This window comes from Typha angustifolia, chromosome 14, assembly GCF_048772165.1.
Source record: "Typha angustifolia cultivar Huaian chromosome 14, ASM4877216v1, whole genome shotgun sequence".
NCBI lineage: Eukaryota > Viridiplantae > Streptophyta > Magnoliopsida > Poales > Typhaceae > Typha > Typha angustifolia.
In genome coordinates, this window is record NC_133252.1 from 9,122,512 (window position 1) to 9,136,313 (window position 13,802).

At 36.7% G+C, this 13,802-nt stretch overlaps 1 protein-coding gene across 2 annotated transcripts; it reads right to left on the reverse strand.

Annotated features, from left to right (window-relative positions):
* Positions 1-135: 135 nt before the first annotated feature.
* On the reverse strand, positions 136-5,871 carry LOC140775293 (putative pentatricopeptide repeat-containing protein At3g01580). Of its 2 annotated transcripts, none has more exons than XM_073118494.1 (3): positions 5,549-5,871; positions 2,239-5,477; positions 136-1,063 (listed from the first exon to the last, which is right to left on the reverse strand). In XM_073118494.1, the coding sequence occupies exon 2, from the start codon at positions 4,668-4,670 to the stop codon at positions 2,535-2,537; it is 2,136 nt and encodes a 711-aa protein (XP_072974595.1). In that variant the 5' UTR covers positions 4,671-5,477; positions 5,549-5,871; the 3' UTR covers positions 136-1,063; positions 2,239-2,534. The 2 variants fall into 2 exon arrangements, with proteins under 2 accessions (XP_072974595.1, XP_072974594.1); XM_073118493.1 differs by having other exon boundaries at positions 136-1,147.
* Positions 5,872-13,802: the final 7,931 nt, after the last annotated feature.

Consider the following 13,802-nt stretch of genomic DNA (forward strand, 5'->3'; position numbering starts at 1 on the left):
CTCGAATTTGTCTTACAACAGGCGGGCATTAAAAGAGTTATGTATTAAGACCTAACAACTTAAATATTTAAGCATAATGTCTAATAGAATAGAGAAGGTAGAGCTGTCACCATTAAAGATGCTCCTACAATTTGAGTAAAACACATATTACAATAACTTAAGCATGGCATTTAATTGGGCATAAAAGACCAACAAATTGTCTAGCCTCAATAGGAATACAACAACAAAAGATCCTAGCATCCAATAGCTCCCTTGTGACCTCCACTCACCCTAGCATGCACAACTTTACATTCACCACTCTAGAAGAGAAAAGTAACGGAACAAAAAACCTCTAAATATCGAAGAACAGAGAGGAGGGAGAAGACGGTTCAAACCACCGCTTAAATAATAGTGGAACTGCCGCACACAAAAAAAAAAAACCTTGACCATCAACATCCAAGACAACCTCAATCACTGGCAGACGCAAACCAAACATGGGCAAATGGACTCAGCCTCCAAATACAAAGAGGATCTGAAATTTCTTGAACAGAAGCTTTCAGTAATTATGACAAAGTACAAGTAAATTGCATCTGATTTACTTTGCATCCATTGTGATGTATGAACTGACGGATATGTACATGTAGCCAAATAATCATCCTATTCGTTCATTCCCGACAGAAGAACTTTTATCATAGGTAGCAGTGTAGCACAGCATAGTAGGGAGCACCGAGCCCAAACTCTTGTGATCTGTATCTCTGTCTTTTTATTTCTTATTGGTAATGCATTGGCCTCTGCTGGATCTTTCAAATCTCAAGTTTGTGTAGCAATTGTAGGGACAGGAACATTCTCAAGAAAGTTATCAAGAACTTGAATTAGAGATTCAAGTTACACAGTGAAACGAATTATGTAATGTAAGAATCTATACCAATTCTCTGGAAACAAATGCAAGATGGTGCAGAACATTGACTGTGTTTTCCAACACCTTTTTGATCAGATCCACAATGGATGAGCCATATAGTTTAGCTGCGTAAAGGTTCAGATTGATCATTTGGATTTCCAGAGCTTCCATTTCTTGAGGGAGTTTCTGCAATATAAAGCATATACTGCATGAGTGAGATGAGCATTCTCTGCCACAATATCCAGATGATAGCTACTGACACCCCAACTCCTGACAAGCACAGGACAATAAATCAAATATGCCAAGAAAATGTATGGCTAAAACAGTCGAGGAGAAAAATGAATCTGGTCATAAAATATCAGTGGAACATTATTTTACCATCCTCCTTTAAATATAAAATATATTCCAAAAAAGACTTGGAATATAACATGGCATAGTTACAAGAACCACTGCATCATGACATATTATAAGTGACAGCAGTATATTTCCATACTTCTTGTATTGACTTCCCTACCTTTTCAATTTTTGCAGTTGATTGTTGAAAAGATATATCAGAAATGACATGTGATATTCAAGTTTCACATAATTGCCTGCAGCTTGTATAGTTGTATTGACTTCTCCACTTCGTTGGTTAACATTAAGAGAAGAATGGAGATCTTCTTAGTAGAATAAATAAGAAATAAAGATTTCATTTAGCTTTAGCTAACACTAATTTGACACAATTGCCCTTGCCAAAAAGACTTCTTAGTAGATTGGAATGGATACTAATCCAACAATTTTGCAACAGAAAGGTTTGAAATATTGATTGATAGCATCATGTTACAACAAGAAATTGAACATTGACTGAAGCAGTGAAAGATGCCACTGAGCTCACTGCTCAAGTGATTAAATATAGGTACTAAAGAAAATCAAATGTCAAGCAAATAATACATGATAGCAATTCAATACATTATAAAATAGCAGAGCAGGATAGATCTCTATTTAACATGAGCTTTACTGTGATAGGAAAGAGTTAGGGTCCAATAAGAACAACAAGACAACATATAAGGAATATGGAAGAGATAAACGAAGGACAAAGATAAACAGAAAACTCAACCAAATGATGCACTTATAACTTTTTTCCTGTCTTGCCAAGGCACCGGCCAGTTAGCAACAAGACAGAAATAGTTGTTTTCCACTGCTGATCCTTGCAGGGATCAGAAGGTGATTAATTACTAATCAACTTGCACATAACATAGCTTAATCAAGATAAGCAGTAAACTCAAAGTCAATCCTAAGTGCATTGGTGTTTTGAGGATAAAAAGAAAAAGAAAGGAGAAGAAGAAAAAAAAACTATTTATAATCATGTTTAGTAGCACCACCTGGTATGCTATTGCATAAATTGTGACAACTCTTCCCTTTTTCCTTTTTTCTCTGATAAAAGAACAAGTTCCTAACATATGTCTGTCAAGTATAAGATGAATAGCCAAAGCCTGTATATCGGAGTTTAAGGAAAACTGCACAGTTCTATGTTGTATCTCACAGCCAGATTATGAACAAAGTTTATGTCCATTACATGTCCTCTTATTTTGCAAATCATAGTCGATAAATCATAAACCTGTATATATTCCCTGTGTGTTCCATATCTAGCAAGCAAAAACAGGATCCAGTATCTAATCTAAGTCCAGCTATTGCCTGCCTTCTTCTTTAAACTTTGCTCTTGTATCATTGCTCTCACCTTCATTACATCTACCCATCTCCCAGCATCAGCATATATGTTGGATAGGAGAATATAGTAACCAGGATCTTCTGGTCTTCTTTCAAAAATTCGTTTGCTGACAAGCTCAGCAATGTCAACCCTCTTATGTACCCTACAAGCTCCCAACAGGCTTCCCAGGACATCGATGTTTGGTTCGACTATCTTTCCAACAAAGCTCCACGCATCCTCCAGGCTACCAGATCTGCTATAAAGGTCTACCATGCATGAGTAGTGTTCCATTTCTGGAGAGATACCATAGTCTTGTAACATGGAATTGTAAAAGGAGAAGCCACTCTCAATGAGACCAGCATGGCTACAAGCTGATAAGAGTGCTATAAATGTCACTTTATCTGGTTCAATTCTTTGCTCCTTCATATGGTCAAAAAACATAATTGCCTGATCTCCATAACCATGCATCCCAAATGCAGCAATTATAATGTTATAAGTGACAACATCTCTCTCTGTCATTAGATCAAAAACCTTCTTTGCCAGATCTAGACAACCACATTTGCAATACATATCTATCAGCGAATTATTTACAGCAACCACCGACCCAAGGCTACTTCTAGTCACATAAGCATGAAGCTCCTTTCCTTTGTTAAGCATTGTGAAGCGATTGCAGAGTGGAATAACAGACACAATAGTTATAGAACTAAGTCTAAATCCACCTTTCTGCAGTCTTCTTAATGTCTGAAATGCAGAATCCACATCTCCATTTGAGGCATATCCTGCAACCAACGAGTTTCCTATTGCTATATCCCTATCTGCCATTATATCAAAAATGATTTCTGCTTCTCTTGTTAACCTGCACTTGCAATAAAAATCTATTAATGCACTAGCAATAAATACATCGAGTTCAAATCCTTGTCTAATGGCATAGTTGTGAATCTCCTTTCCCTGTTTGAATAATTTCAGCACTGAAAAGCTAGGAAGAACACTAGCTAGGGTCACGGATGTTGGTCTTAATCCCAAACCCATCATCTCAGAAAACAATGCCAAACATTCAGTATATGCACAGTTTTGTGAATACCCTGCAAGTAAGCTACTCCAAGAGATAACATCTTTGAACTCGATTGATCTAAACAGACATTCAGCCATCTCGGTATGACCACATTTGCAGTACATGTCAATCAAAGCATTTGAAACATAGAGATCATCATCTAACCCAAATTTAATGGCACATCCATGCAACCCCATTCCTATTTGCAGATTCCGTATCCTACCGCAAGCTGGAATAACAGTTGCAACAATCACAGAATCAACCATAAATCCTTCCATTCTCATCCGCCTGAACAGATTTAAGGCTTCAAACCAGGTTCCTTCTTGCATCATTCCAGATATCATTGCACCCCATGTGGCCAAATCTCTAGTTGGCATATTCTCAAATATCATCCTGGCTTCTCCTAAGCTGCCACACTTTGCAAACATGTGTATGAGTGCACATTGCACAAAGATATTGGGCTTCGCATTGCTACGAACTCTTACAGACTCAATGGATTCGTGAATCTTTCTGCCCTGTTGGAGATCTGATAGTCCAGAACATGCCTTAAGAACAAGTGGAAATGTGAAATTGTCGGCAGCCGAGCCTTCTCTTATCATGCTGTGGTAGAAATCCAAGGCTTTTGTGAAATTGTCAGTGTCTACAAGACCTTTGATAATGGAGTTCCAAGCAAAAGAGTTTCTTTTCGGCAAGTGGTTGAAGACAAGAAGAGCTTCTTGGAGAGAATTAAGGCTAACATAAATGTGCACGAGTTGTGCGCCCAAGACCAGGCTGTGGTTTTGGTGGAGATAGCCATGGACTACTAGGAGAGCATGCAATTTTCTAGCTACAGGTAGATTGGAAACTGATCTCAGATGGAAGAAAAGGGTGTTGTGGGAGAAGTGATGAATTGTGGGGAGCTCATGATAAGAACCCATAAGAGAATCTTGGTGTGGAATACAAGAGGAGGGCCGTGAGTTAAATGGGTAGGAGATGAGGTAGGAGAAGTGGAAAAGAGGGAAGTGCTGTGTTGATTTGAGTCTGGATGAAACTGACAATATGGAAGAGAAAAGCATGCTATTATCTGAAGCAATTTGAATGTGCTAATGGAGGGAAACAGTCCTCTCAGGCATTCTCTCAAACAACTTGAAAGCGCGCTGGGACAGGAAGCAAATATAAAGCTGCTCACGCATGTAATTGTGCCAGAAGCCTAAGCCTAAATCTCAAGTCAGCCGAAATCAATGTACCATGGTTGGTTCGATGGATTCCTGAGTTAACAAGCCAAATTAACTGCACAAGTGAATTTAAAATGGTGCAGCAAGAAACAAGAAATGTACACCTAAAGGAGAACACAATAAAAATATGACAAGACAATAACGGGCTCTAGTTACAAGGATGAATAGAACTAGCCATATGTTCCAACATTAAGACAAACAGAACCAAGTATTCCAACATTTGGAACAAATGCATAGGAATGGCATCATTTGGCTTATAATTCTAAAGTGGCAGAGGTAGAGCAGAAAAAGAAAGTTTCATTTACATGAGACAAGTTTACCAATGTCATCTAATTTGAAAGTGCCATCTTTCAAAGTATAGGCAACAAAGAAACATGTAAGAACCCAATGAAGTGAAGCAGAGAATACCAACTAAACTGTATCAAGAATTACATAGCAAGGTAGTAATTGAGGGTATCTGCTCTTTAAAGCTCAAAATTCAAATGCACAACGCTTGATATGTGTCTTCCCCTCAAACTCCTCCTCAATATATGAGAATGGGTCCGTATACCTTTGACAGGTTTTTTATCTGATTTTTTTGGGATTGCTGTGGTAATCTACCTGGACATCACCAATTTTTTTAAGTTTCAACGAGACAGGGGCTGCAGCCTGTTTGGTCAAAAAAAATATGTGAGAATGAGAACAAATATCAAATACAGTAATAAGGAGGAACAACTTACGTTCAAGTTACTTTCTCTTCCTATATCCTTTGTCTCCTTCTGGGGCATTCTCTCAAACAATTGAAAGCGCGGTGACCAGAAACCAAATATAAAGCTCATTCACTCAAAAGTATATTGTGCCATAAGCCCACCACACAGATTATGGATTCGAATTCGACTGCGACCCTTTTTCGAATAGTTTATTCTAGGGATGGAAAAATTTGACATGACTCGGTAACTCAGCACGATAATTTCACTCTTAATCGAGTTTGATTTTAGTTTGATCGAGTTTGAATTATAAATAAGTCAATCCGTCTAACCCGATTGATGGAGTTCTGCTCAGTCTTATACTAGTGTTATACTTACTGACTCATTTTAACCTAATTTATATCTTTAAATATACAGCGCGAATCAAGTCGACCAGTAACTCAATAGTATATATATATATACCCCTAACTTGACTGAAACTCTCACTCATTGTCTCTTACCAAGTCGCCTCCCAACTTCCAAAGTCCCACCACACCCTCTTTGAAAGCCTAAAACCATATCCACCACAGCCCCCTACGACCCTCATCAAAATCCTAAACCCCGTCGCTGGATTTCAATTCTCTATGATACTTGGATTCCTTTAGAAAGCTTCTCCCTGGTATCAGCTAGGTTAAAGACCTAATGTTTGGTGGAACTTGGAAAGTAGAACTCATTCATAAAAAATATACTATTTTATTTATATAATAGACCATTTTATAGAGTGAATTAGTAAATGTTAATCATTATTTAGAGTTAATATTATTGTATTATTTATGTCATCGTGACGAGTTAATACTATTTGTTCGTAATTATGTTTACTAAACGTAACTCATTTAATAATCGAGTAGTATTGCGATGAAATTGACTCTACCGGAAATGCTTAACACAGACTCATTGCCGGCCCTAATTAGTCTAGCTCATTCAAGATATTTATGAGAGTATTAGTGTCTTCGTCTAGCCCACCACAGTTGGTCCACTTCCAGAGTCAACGAGTCAAACTGACCTCTAATAAAAGTCAAAATCAACCTATCTTTTCGTCAAATTCCTCAAGGGAGAGTACTCTGGTACAATTCACGGCGGGCGGTTATGATCTTATTATGATCCTTTTACCTCCCCCCCTCCTCTTCCTCTCTTTAATCCCAACTTAATAATTGCGTTCCAGGGCATCTTCCACAGTATCTCCCAAGGCATTATTCTTCCTTGGACTATTCATGCAAACCACGACTCCCGACACCGCAACAAACTCCATTCGGTCAACCTCGGCGGCTGTTTCCACTCTCTCTGTCTCTCTCTCTCTCTCTCTCTCTCTCTCTCTCTCTCTCTCTCTCTTTCTCTTTCTCCTTCTCCTTCTCCTTCTCCTTCTCTCTTTTACTTTTATTCCTACCCAAATCATAAGAGGAAATTAACAAGCGTTCGAGATGGGTCCATCAGAGGAGGAAAAGGAGGAAGCGTGCAGGACGCCGAGGAGGAGAATCCCGGAGGGGGAGGGGGAGGGGAGCAAGTGCCCGCCGGCGCCGAGGAAGCGCCGGAGCGATACGTGTCGCCCTCCCGCTGCTCCACGGCGCAAGGACTTCTACGTCGGACCGGACCTCGACGCCTTCTTCGCCGCCCACAACCTCTAATTAAGCCGCCGACGTCTACGTGTAGAGTCTAATCTGTAAACATGTAAGATAGAAATTGGTTGTTGTAGAAATGTGTGGGATTAGAGGTTCTGAAACGCACATTTGTTTTCAGAAATCGATTTATTACTGCGTTGAAGTACCTCCCATTTGTATAAAAATATATCTAATTTAACTTCGATCGGCTATGGTCATTATGGTCATGAACTGTTAAATTGTTAATTTTCTCCTTATTTAATAAATTTATTCTAATTCCAGCATTAGTATATCTATACATGCTAGAAAGCTTGGGTTCAAAAGAATCATAGGCGACAAGTGGCCTTATAAAATTTGAATTATGAGAGTGAGAAAAACTAGTTCTAGTCATGATCATGCATGATACCTGTTATTACTTAAAAATGAGCTTATTCTTTCTCTAGAACCCCCAAAACTATATACATTGAAGATTCTTCCAATTGTGCAGATGGATGATAAAATATCTTTTGAGGGATCTTTCTACAATTCTATTCATTTCCTCTCTTCGTTATTATTTTTCTCTTCTTTTGCATTCTCTCATATCTATATATTTTCTCTTTATTGGATGACAGGTCGAAGGGCGATAATTCTATTAAATTAAATAAGTTTTTTACAAGCTTGATACACATAAAATAAAGGAATATAATTTGAAAAGCCTCACTACCGGTATAACATTAAAACACAAGCATCAAGCCTAAAGAAGGGCAAATATGATCTAAGTAAGACATGACCCAAATCACAAACATCACTAGTCAACTAAGAAACATTATTACGATCATTGTGGATCTTAAAGTGGTGTAGAGCGAAAATAGGAAAAGTTAAAGTTGGAAAAACCAAATGGCCTAAGCCACTGTCAACTTCATCTCTGTCAACCCTACCATTCTTACAGTTGAAAGCTTAATCATAAAGAGGAGTTGGGGTGTTACGAACTAGATCTGGACTGATCCAAATGTAAGAAAATTATAAAAATTTAGGTGGTCATAGTCTTGTGAGTTAGGGTTCTAATGACTCTAGTTTCACCTAAATCGAGGGTCAAGATGAAAAGCTAAAAATAAAACAGTAAAGATAGGTCAGAATGGGGCAGAACTGTAAATATCCGACGTCGGGGGATCGTCGGAGGATGGTGGATGGCCAAGGATGGTTGTGGACAACCATAGGGTAAGGTGGCTGCTAGAGGAAGGTGGAGGCTAGAGTTTGAATGCTTGAAAGAGTTTTACTGATATGTTCTACACCTAGAAAGGTAAAGACGATTTAATTGCTACGATAAAACGATAAATACGATAATAAGAATATAACTAAACTCAATTAATTCTCAATGCCTGGATGCTTCATAAAGAGCCCAACCCTCTATATATAGAGGTAGGTTACAATAAGTCCCACTAGGACTAGTCATAAATGCTGACACAACTTAAATTAGGATTTGCCTTAAAGACTTACATAACTTAATTGGACTTGCCTTAACTAGACTTGTCTTAAGTGCTATCATGACTTATTTCGACTTGCCTTAATGACTCATATGATTAAATTAGACTTGCTTAAAAGACTTACATCATGAAATAATTAAAAGATAAATAGACTCGACCAATCGAGCCCAATGTCCCTGTGAATTAATCCGATCAGACTCAAATTACATAACGGGGAAGGGCCGAAAGAGGAGATGGAGTAGGAGAAGACGTCAAAGGTCAGTGGAGGGAGAGTCGAGGAGGAGAAGAAGGCATTAGGGCCTTGAGGCCTTAAGGGAGAGGAAGAGGGAGAGACGCATGCAACTTGAGGAAGAGCTGACAACGAGATGGAAACTAATGAGAGCAAAGAGTAAAGAAGAGGACAATGGCGGTGGCAGACGAGGGAGGGGACAACAAGGAGACTCACTAAGTCTTTTGTCTTATTCAAATAATTGTGACATTCCTTCTTTCTTAATAATTCTTCTGCTTCTAGGATAAATTCACTTGCGCTATATTCAAAGATTGGACTCTCTTACTTTGTTTTCTCTGGGTTGTTCCAAAAAAAAAAATTCTACAATGACAAGTCAAAAGAAATGGGATCGCCAATAACCGAAGATAAGAGATTCATAGATATTTGTTTACAAGGAAAAGGAAAATCTTACATAGACCGAATAGCCAACCCAATCTTCTCATCCCATCCCATCCCATTAGTTAATCTTAGATGTACTTATCGCAATATTGGGCATTGTGCATATTGACCCATGCAATGCTGTAGCTAATGTGTTAAGTATCCCACTTAAGAAGTAAGGTAAAGGATGTTAGCTATCGATGGGGGAGTGCACGGATGAAGACGAGTGTCAAGGAGGCGAGGAGAATGACGATCGTGGCAAGCGAAGTGCAAATGAAACAGAAAAGGGGAAAAAGAGAAAAAGGGAAAAGAGAGGGATGCTTAGCGGATAGAAGGGAAAAAGAACCCCTCCCCTCCCCTAGCCACTTGGGCTAGAAGAGGGATGGGGAGAAAGCTCACCAACGACGACGAGATAAAACCCTAGCAAAACTAGGCCATGCTGGGATCCATAATGTTGTCTTATTTGGATGTGTTATGTGCTAGATTTCACCTGCAATACCAATTTAATATTCTCCTAAGCAGCCTAATTACTTTAGTTAATGGACTCTATAATTAAGTCATCATTGTTCCATAATTTATCTTTCCATTTGTCTATATTCTTTTTCGAAAGTAAGTCTATAGACTAGTATTTCATTCATATTACAAAGTGTTACAGCTTGATACCAACAAAGAAGGAAAATATGACATTAATCCTTTAACAAGCCCTTCACTTGACCGACACAGACTGACCAACAAGTAAGCATAGTATCAAGCCTAGAGAATTACACAAGTAATCTTGCAGGAAGAAGGGGAGATAGGATGTTTGCCCTGAAAACAAGCCTCTCATTTGGCCAAACACAAGTAACACCACGAGAAGAAGCATCAAGAAGCTTGGGAGAAAGCGATTCAACGTCCTATGGCGTAATTAACACCATAATAGACTTGAAAGAGCAACATGTAGTACAAATGGAAAAAGAGGAGAAGCAGGCTAAGTAACACCAAAACAGATCCAGCCTCTTACAAGCACATGAAACTCACAACAAGCATAGCTATGACAAAACAAGCAAATCATGAACAAGTTGAGAAACCTATTTAACCCAAAAAAAAGACCAATATGTAATAGTTCAAGCTGAAAGTGTAAGTTCAAAGTTTGAGTCCAATAGTGCATATCAACTTCTTCCACATTTGATACTTATCTTTTGCGAAACATATCTTATTTCAATTCTGCCGATGCACAATAGAATTATAATATATTATTAAAAGAAATAGAATAGTTACAACTTTGTCAAATATTACATGTTCTACAAATACTATCGTAATCACAAATAGAATCTGAAATTAATTAGCCAAATATTGCATACATTGCAAACCAATTTCACTTCCAAACATTACATATATTACAAAACCAATTTTGACATGAAATTGTCTGGATATGTAATGTTTGGCTAATTAAGTTCTGATTCTAATTGCAATTATGGTAGGGTTTGTAGATCATGTAATATTTGACAAAGTTGTAGTTAATTCTATTTCTTTTAAAAAATATATTGCAGTTCTATTGCAGTTCTTTTGTGCACCAGCAAAATTGAAGTAATTCTGTTGGAATTTGGAAGGCCAGAAATTCTGTGAGTGTGTGTGTGTGTGTGACAAAGTAGAAGTCATCACACTAATTTCTAGTGTTCTGTTCTCCAATTGATATAGCCTAATTTGGTTAATGGAAAAATAAAACTGCAACAATGGATAATAGAGGGGCCTAATACATTCATTCACCAGAATACTATCCTTTATCCACAATGGCTTTAGCTTTTAGAGAAAAGTTGGACAATCTAGATAGTGTGATACTATCCTCCTTATTAAGAAATTAAAGTTTTATTTATTGTATTTATGTAATTAATAAATTTTATTTTAAATAAAATTTTATTTATATAATATGTCTAAATTTTACGTATAAACTATAGCACAAGTTACAAGATATTCGATTTTGAAGCCAAATATTTTAGTCTCTAACAATGGTTTGTATGAAAAAGATATATAAAGTTTTAGTGCAATATTCTAATTACAACCCAAAAAGTGGTTCTAACTAAGAAAAACCAAAGAGCTTCTTATTTACATATATTTGAAGAATGGTTTTAACAATAAGCATTCAAACACTCCCTAAGTGAGTTCGAATGTACGGGTGAAAATAAAAATTTTCAAAGTCCATTCTGCATACTTTTCAAGAGTAATTTGAGGCTTTCTTTGGAACAAGAATAAATAGAGTAGCAATGGATAATAATAACTACATATTAGGAAAACTAATGATAATATAAATTTGAGAAATCGACAATCATGATGCTAAAAGTAGAACTACTGCACCTAAGACAATCATAAGTAATAATACTAAAGATATGAAACTACAAAGAAGAGAGAACGAGAGACAATATTAATGTGGTTTCACATTGTGCCCACATCCACAAGCAATTCAAAACTTTAATCCACTAGTAGAGATGTAATATACAAGTGTTTTCAAACTTCGAATCTTCTCACAATACAATAAATATGTTCTCTCACAAAAGCCTCTCAACTTAATGCCCTAAAACTCATTTTTTATGGTATTTATAGGTGTGACTAATGAAGGAGAAATCCTACAATGCATTCGAATGGCCCAAGCACGTTCAAGTGCCCGTGGTGAATGCAACATCAGATCTTCTTGAGCTTGGGCATTCGAATAGACTTATGGTTATTCAGATGCTACTTAGTTTGAGTCAAAAACTAACAATTCTCCACTGTGACAAAAATTTAAGACTTTAACCAAATTTATCTCCACATTTGCAAAGTGACTAAAAACACTAAAAATATATTGCCTACAAGTCTTAAGACACTAAATCTAAATAATCAAATATGGTGAGACTTCCAAAGACTTCAACACACTATAAAGTGAGTGCACCATGCCAAATTTGAAGGGGATAGACTACAAAGAGACTTTGAAGATGTTAAACAATCTATCTTTACCACTACAAAATGAGTGCACTAGGCTAAATTCATATAATCAATTATGCAAATAATTGATCAAGTCCAAACTATATTGGGCCTTGACCCAGTCACAATTATAATATCATTGTGAAAAACCAAAAGTGCATAGCCATCATGTTACTACAACATACAAGATTTTGAGTCTTCTTCTCTCTCTATTGAGAGCAATTAATTTTTTTTCTATAAAATTTTCTACCTCGAGGTCTCCTCATTCAAACTTGAGTCTTCTATATCTAAATTACTTGTTTTGCTAGACTTCATTGGATCTATAGAGATTCCAACCTCTACTTACTGTAGAAAATCTTTGCTTGTGGCATTTACCACATACTCTTAATTTAAGTTAGAATATCGTATTTGAGGTTTATGTCACTATTTACCAATAACAATATTGCCCTCTAAGAAATACAAATTTATTTTTCGAAGAAATTTTATGACAACAAAAATGTCAATTCAATTTTCAAAACTCTAATATTTATTGTGATCATAAAGCCTTTAGATTTCCAATCCACTTAATGAGATGAGATTCTTGTCAAATCTGATACAAACGGGCTTGACTCGATTCGAATCAGTTTCTAGACAAAAATTTATATGGAACTTTAAAGAGAATTTTCAGTAGATTTGGTTGTTGGATCGATATCAATTTTTGATAAATTATAGCCTTAAAAAATATCTTTCTAATCAATCTAATTTTGCGCATATCGGATGGCTAGATTAGAAGATATCTTTATAAAAGTGGATGAAGGTCGGAAGATCAGCTCTGATACCAATGTTACGAAATAGATTTAGACCGATCCAAATGTCAAAAAATTATGAAAATTTAAGTGGTGGTAATTTGATGAGATAGGGTTCTAATGGATCTAACTTTATATCAATCGGATACCTAGATGAAAAGATATAATTAAATCAGTAGAGAAATGTCAGAATATGGCAAAACAAAAAATATCCGACGTTGCAGCTGTTGTCAGAGGTTGGCGAATGGCCAAGGGTGGTGGTGGACGGCCGTATAGTAGGGTGACTGCTCGAGGAAGATGGTGGCTAGGGTTTGGGTGTTTGAAAGAGTTCTATAGTTACAATATACTCTTATAAAGATAAAGACGATCTAACGGTTATGATAAGAAAGATAAATGGGATAATAAAAAAATAATCAAACTCAATTAATTTCCAATGCTTAGATATACTTAGAATCTTAAACAAAGAAGCCCAGCCCCTCTATATATAGAGATCAGGTATAATAAGTCTTACTCGGATTTATCCCTAAAGGCTTATACAACTCGCACTACGACTTGTCTTAGAGGCTTACATGACTTAATTGAACTTGTCTTAGAGACTTACATATCTTAATTAAACTTGCCTTAGTGGCTTACATGACTTAAGTAGACTTACCTTATGAGCTTACATAAGAGATAAATATGAATCAATTAAAAGATAAATAGAATTCATCCATCGAGCCCAATATCCTCATGATACGATCTGATCTAACTTGGTTTGCATTCAAGCCTAATGTCCTCGTAATTCGATTTGATTAGACCCAAATCATATCATTGATTTTAGAAAAG